This window comes from Anoplopoma fimbria, chromosome 5, assembly GCF_027596085.1.
Source record: "Anoplopoma fimbria isolate UVic2021 breed Golden Eagle Sablefish chromosome 5, Afim_UVic_2022, whole genome shotgun sequence".
Classification (NCBI taxonomy): Eukaryota; Metazoa; Chordata; class Actinopteri; order Perciformes; family Anoplopomatidae; genus Anoplopoma; species Anoplopoma fimbria.
In genome coordinates this window covers 2768293-2774571 of record NC_072453.1, presented here as the reverse complement: position 1 = coordinate 2774571, position 6279 = coordinate 2768293, and the positions used below count along the sequence as shown (strand labels likewise).

The following is a 6279-nucleotide window of genomic DNA, read 5'->3' as shown; positions in this document are numbered from 1 at the left end:
ACTCAACACCAAAGTTAAAATGATTATAAATGATCCTTTAAACTCTGTGCTGAAAATGCAGTTTCGTCCACGTATTCCAGCAGATGGAGCTCTTCTGTTACTTCAAAACGGGAGCTCTCTCACCGGACAATACTGATACAGACAGGTGAGAGGAATAGTTTGGGAATTTGGTTAGATGAGGTGTCAACACCATTATCATGTCTGCGATAAAAAGTGCTACACTGATTGCGCTCCCATAACGTTGTCAAACTCACAATTGACAATTTAAAAAAAAAAAGGTATTATAATCAATGGACTAGAATTAGAGATATTGTCTGTCTTATTGTCTGTCTTTTTCCACAAAAAAAGCCTGTCAACTGCATTACCCACAATGCAACTCAACCGCAGACAGAGGATCAGGTGTGTTAAGTTGCTCCCCGGGCGCTTCATTGCAGCAGCCCACTGCTCCTCCGGGATGGGTTAAATGCAGAGAAATAATTTCCCCATTGTGGGACTAATAAAGGCTTATTATTATTATTATTATTATTATTATTATGCTAGTAGTGTTAGCCTCAAGCAGAGATGAGGAGCAGGTCTGGGAAGCTCACTTCTTTCTGATTTAAAGCTGCCAGGTTCTTGTCTTTTTTCAAACTTTTAGTCATGAGACTTCAGGCAACAAAGTCTTAATGCAACTTTTTTTTCACACACATATATGCTGTAGTAATACTTTCCAAGATATGTGTGATTTAGTGAGTTTAAGAGACGTTGGCAGGCATATATCTATGCTATGCTAAGCTAATTGCCTTCTGGCTCTTGCTCCATAATGCACAGACTTGTGAGCCGGATTGATCTTCGAATCAAACTTGTCAAAAAAAGGATGTAGGGGAAGTTCTTAACATGTTAAACATTTAAAGACGTAAATAAATTAGCGGATAACATAACAAAATACTAACATAACATATTGTATAATCATAACAACAATATAATAAAAGTAGATGCTCTCCCTAAAGGCCACATAGCAAACCTGCAGTGTTATCCGTAAAGGCCCAACTGTGTTCACTTCTTTCATGTACCAGCAGGTGGCGCTCATCAGTCACCTGCTAGAGGAGATCACCACGTGTGGAGTTGCACCCTCACAGTAGGACAGGGTGTGAAACTGCTCTGATGGTGTAAATGTCACCTGATGATCTCGCCACTCTTACACAAACTTCCACATACTGGCTCCAGGGGCCTTACGGAATTGCAGGGGAAAGTCAATGTTGCCTCTGTCTGGCCCGTCTTGTTGTCGTTGGCGACCAGGTTGTCACGGTAAACTGCCCAGACAGTGAGCCAGTGAGCTGCAGCAGGCAGGTGGGACCCACACAGGAAGTGTTTAAAAGCGGGCGTGACGTCGGCTCAGCAGCCGCCTTGTTTGTCCAGAAGATGAGATGGTTGCAAACATTTATTAATACTAAAGCTGCTCTATCTATTTGTTATTTCTATGTTCCAACCATTTGGGGATTATACTCTATTGTGCGTTATTTTGAGTGTAAACCCTTTAGATAAATTTAAAAACACATTTAAAGTCAGACTGGATTCATGCCAACTCGTTGAACCTTGTTTTTTCTGTGTAATAAATCAACGGAGCATTTCTTGTTACAGTGCGTGGAAACCCAAATCCAGCTGTCCTGTCCATCAGGCCCCTGCTGCCGACGCTCCCGACCAGAGCTGCGACTGTGAAATTAGCTAATCTCCACACAGGAAACCCAGCAGGAGCAGCTGCTGGACTGGAAACCAACTGTTAGCGCAGCAGGAGGTTGGAACAGGTCGGCACCAAGAACAGGAATATACGATTTGAAAAACGTTCTGTCTGCTGAGCGGCGTGACTCTGACCCTTGCATTCCTTTCTTTTAGCGCCACGTAGTGTTAAAATCTACAATTTTCCGATTATTTTCTACAGTGAACCCTTGTCAGCGGATCCTGCACCTGATTTAACCCGAACAGAAATGTATTTCGATATAACCAAGATGGGTAAACTCACACACTTGATCCCAGTATGTGACAAAGTGACGGAATTTCTCCTAGATACAGAAGTGATACATTTTGATCACATAATACCTGCAAGATAAAGTGTTTACAAGGTTGTACATGTGTTCTATTTCACCCCCAAAGAGGACTTAGACTTGGGTTTAGGTTCAGTTTAGACCAGACCCCAGGAAGTCGCTAAATAGAAATAACATGGCACAGTTAGTTTTTTGTATGGATTAATAAATTAGTTTAGTTTAAATTAGTTTGTATTTTTATAATAATGTATCAACTGACAATGTGAAAACAATGCTAAAGGGGTCATTCATAGTTATGAACTCACAGAGAATTCTCCCATGCTGCCGGTTGCTTTGTATTTAGTGAACAGACAGTAGAGTTGTATCAATCTGCCCCGCAAACTATCGGCACCCAAAGCGTGAATTAGTGTGTTTACCAAAATTGCAATCTTTTTTTTAACCTATATTAATTAGAAGAGGACACAAATATCGGCCTCTTTACAGTTTAATAAAACACACTTTCCTGCTGGTTTAAAATCCTCACAGAATAATGCAGACCCTTAACATAATTCTGCCCTATAAAAAGGGAAAAAGAAAAAAGAAATACCTTCGGATTCAGTCAAAATATAACACAGTTGACTTTGAACCCCGTCGATGTGAAGGTGAGGGTAAAGAAACTACTGTGCTCCGCGGTGGAAAAAAATCCTATTAAACCTGAAACTCCCTGTTTTAAATAGGTGCTGCTCACATACCAAAATCTCATTAGTGTGGAGTTCAAATGGAACGTTTTAGTGTCCGGTGCAGGTTTAAACGTCATGCCTCAGTCCTTTTCACTCAGAAAAGAGAATCTTTTTTTAATTTCAGGAATTTTCTCAGCATGAAAATGAACAAATTTTACCATACATTGACGCGCAATATGAAGCTTTGACCAAAAGATATCACCGCTGTCCTTTAGAAATACACACTTGTCAAAACCTCAGGAATTAACATTTTAAGTCAACAAATCTCTTAAAAGTCATTAAAGCGGGCTACTGTTCTGTCCCAATCTGTGTAGTCATTAAAGCTTTGGTCCATATAACCAAACACATGAGGGGGTTTCCTCCTCTTCAAGGCCTGCCGAGGGTTGTGTAGATAGGCTGCTCCCAGCCAGAGGGAGGACTGTGCGGAGGTGGCGCCAAGGCCAGGCTGTTGATTAGAGGAGTGGAATAGGGCCTGCGAGAGGAGTGAAAGTACGGGTACTGATACAGACTGGCGGGGTACCCGGAGAAGGCGCTGTAGATACTGGAGCCTTGGAGGTCGGTGTAGTCAGATTGGTTGGCGGAGGATGAGGAGGGGGAAGTGGAGGAACTGAGGGACGTGTACTCGGGTTGTGGAGGTGGGGGAGTGGAGGAGGAGGAGCTGCCGTAGTGACCCGGGCTCATCTGCTCAGTTTTAATCTGAGTTTTTTGGCTGTGGTCACGACTGGACGAGGACGGTGACACGCCAGTGGAAGTCCCACTCTTGGGTGTCCAAATGGGGATGCTGTGAGAGTGGATGCCGGGCAGGAGGAAGGACCCGGGGTGGTTGCTGTGTCCGTGGCCGCTGTCCGGCGGGGTCAGAAGGGTGGAGCCGTGGCTGTTGGGGGGTAGGTACTGGTCGAACTCGTGGACGTCGAATCCGTCGATGGTGCCGATGACGTCGGTGCTGAGCTCCGAGATGTCCACGTTACTGAAGTCAATGTTCTGACGGTTGGTTGGGGGGGCGGAGCCAGAGCTGCTGTCCACGGGCCGCGGGCCTTCATGTTTGTTCCCCACGTGGAGGTCGGTTTTAGGGGTCGTGGGAGGTGTTGGAGGTCCATGAGACTGACCTGGAAACCAAAACAAAGAAATCGCCAATCAATATTTCCATGCTGAAGCAATACATTTAAAAAAAATTTGAAGTAAGTGGCAACACATTCAAATTAAAAAGCGAGTCATCTAACCTGTCTTGTCTGGGTGGTAATGATGGTGCACTTCCCCTGTGCCAGACAGCCTGGCCACACCTGGTTCTGTCTTGTACAAGCCCTGCTGCTGCTGCTGGACCGGTCCGGGTCTACAGTCCCCCTGCCCCGGTTTGGTAGTCTTGCGTCTCCGTGGCTGGTACTTGTAGTCCGGGTAGTCTTTCTTGTGCTGCATCCTCAGCCTATCGGCCTCCTCGACGAAGGGACGCTTCTCTGTTTCAGAGAGAAGTCTGAGGAAGAGAGTCATTGGATGATTGAAGGTCCTTTAAAACACCAGCAGATGCATATAGGCTATGCAGTACAGTACACATGTTGCAATATGTTCTGTGTTCACTGTTGAATTCTCTAAAATACCAGACCGGAAATGACAAATAAGAATCATTCATATTCCTTAGTGACATTTTGTGCAAATGTACTATTTACTCCACCACAATTAGGTGCACTTTTTTTTATCCACTATCTAACTATCTTTACCAATCAAGACTTAACGCACAAAACATATGACGAGCTCATGAAAGCCTATGCATTGATATAGATTGAACTACCAAAAAGTGTATAAATAATAGTTGAAATGCTACGTAAACATCAATGCATCAGTAATAACAATCCAAAAAGATGATATAGTGTATGACAAATGGTCTTTTTTTTTCTGTAAAATGAGTAATGTTACTTTTGATACTTAAATCACACTTAGTTAATAATACTCACATACCGTTCCTTCAGTAACATTTTCAGTGCAAACTATATTTTTGTATTGCACATGAAGGAAAAAACACATACTATCTCTCGGCATGCGTTCTAATTCTGCACCACTTTTTACAAGCACTTCCCCATCAAATGTTTTTAACTCTAACTAAGTTGATTGAAGCCAATTAGTAGGATCATTTCAATGCTTGATAACTTCATTAATGCATTAGTTGTTTTTTGCTTGTTAGCTGTCATTTTATCAGAAGAGATGTCCTGCTTTAAAAAGGTCAAATTCTCATTTGGGATAAAAGTAACCAGGATTAAAAAAGGCCTAAAAACCTACCTTTTTAAAAAAGCCTTTCATTAGTTGTTTCCTTTGGAGAGACGTTCTATCTCTAAATTTTAACTTTTACTTTTCTTTTTTTTTTTTCTTATGTAGCACTTTGAGATTGTTTGCTCAATATAAAGTGCATTACAAATAAAATTCATTATTATTATTATTATTATTATTAAACGGTGCTGGTCTTCAGACTCAGAATGCATGTAATACTAACTCATCTTCAGTTAAACCTGAGCCTGTTTTGGTGCAGACTGAGCACCCACCTCCAGAGTTTCCCCAGAGTCTTGCTGAGCTCCGCGTTGTGCAGATGAGGGTACTGGTCCGCCAGCTTCCTCCGAGCAGCCTGAGCCCACACCATGAAGGCGTTCATCGGCCGCTTCACCCGGGGTTTGCTCTTCAGCCCTCTGTCCCCGTGTGAGGGCACCGGTACCAGAGACCAGTCGTAACCCTTCAGCACCTGCGACACCGCGTCCCGGATGCAGGCTGGGAAGCGCTCAGCCGCCGCGCTGCTCTCCGTTTTGGGCGCTGCCTCTTGGGCGTCGGACCCCGCCGGAGAGGTCGGGGGCTCCGAGTCCGACCCATGCTCCGTGGAGGACTTCTCCTCTGTCATTACTGGCGGGTAAATCGTTGCTTCCCGAGGATATCTCCAAGTGCGTAAATAGACTGTTTCACCCCGAAATCAAGTATAATCCCAATATCCTCCTCTTTATTCCCTTCTGCGTCCTCCGACCCAGCTGCGCACACTTTGCCCAGCCTACACTGTCCTGTTGGTACTTTCTGCTTTAGCCCACTTGCATCTCTCCACCCCTCGTGTCCCATTGGCCTCTGCACAGGTTTACAAGCACAGTTCCTCCTAGTTTGCCAAAACTGAGCAAGAGGGGGGGCAAATTAAGTTAAAAGTCGATATTACATAAGATAAGATAAGATAAGATAAGATAAGATAAGATAAGATAAGATAAGATAAGATAAGATAAGATAAGATAAGATAAGATAAGATAAGATAAGATAAGATAATCCTTTATTAGTCCCGCAGCGGGGAAATTTGCAGGCTTACAGCAGCATAGAGTTAAAGTGCACACAAGAGACATAGTAGAAGAAAGACAAGATAAAAATAAAAATAAAAATGAAAAGTAAAAAATAAAAATAAAAAACAAGTATTATAAATAAGCAATAAAAACAGTAGAAAAACACAATAACTGAAATATAATATTTACAGACAGGAAAAAAAAACTATATTAACTATTATTGCAAATTATAAACATTTAAAACAAAGT

At 42.8% G+C, this 6279-nt stretch overlaps 1 protein-coding gene across 1 annotated transcript; it reads right to left on the bottom strand.

Moving 5' to 3' along the window:
• Positions 1-2911: 2911 nt before the first annotated feature.
• Positions 2912-5752, bottom strand: sox8a (SRY-box transcription factor 8a). The gene is made up of 3 exons (XM_054598452.1): positions 5269-5752; positions 3961-4208; positions 2912-3846 (listed from the first exon to the last, which is right to left on the bottom strand). Exons 1-3 carry the CDS (start codon positions 5613-5615, stop codon positions 3107-3109), a joined length of 1335 nt encoding a protein of 444 aa, XP_054454427.1. The 5' UTR covers positions 5616-5752; the 3' UTR covers positions 2912-3106.
• Between the last annotated feature and the right edge of the window lie 527 nt (positions 5753-6279).

Bases quoted from the DNA above. Each gene is read 5' to 3' on its own strand.
- sox8a (XM_054598452.1), bottom strand. From the start codon at position 5,615: ATGACAGAGGAGAAGTCCTCCACGGAGCATGGGTCGGACTCGGAGCCC. The intron at 4,209-5,268 runs GTGGGTGCTCAG...TCTCTTCCTCAG, and splicing joins ACTCTGGGGAAACTCTGGAG to ACTTCTCTCTGAAACAGAGA. The intron at 3,847-3,960 runs GTTAGATGACTC...TTTGGTTTCCAG, and splicing joins TTACCACCCAGACAAGACAG to GTCAGTCTCATGGACCTCCA.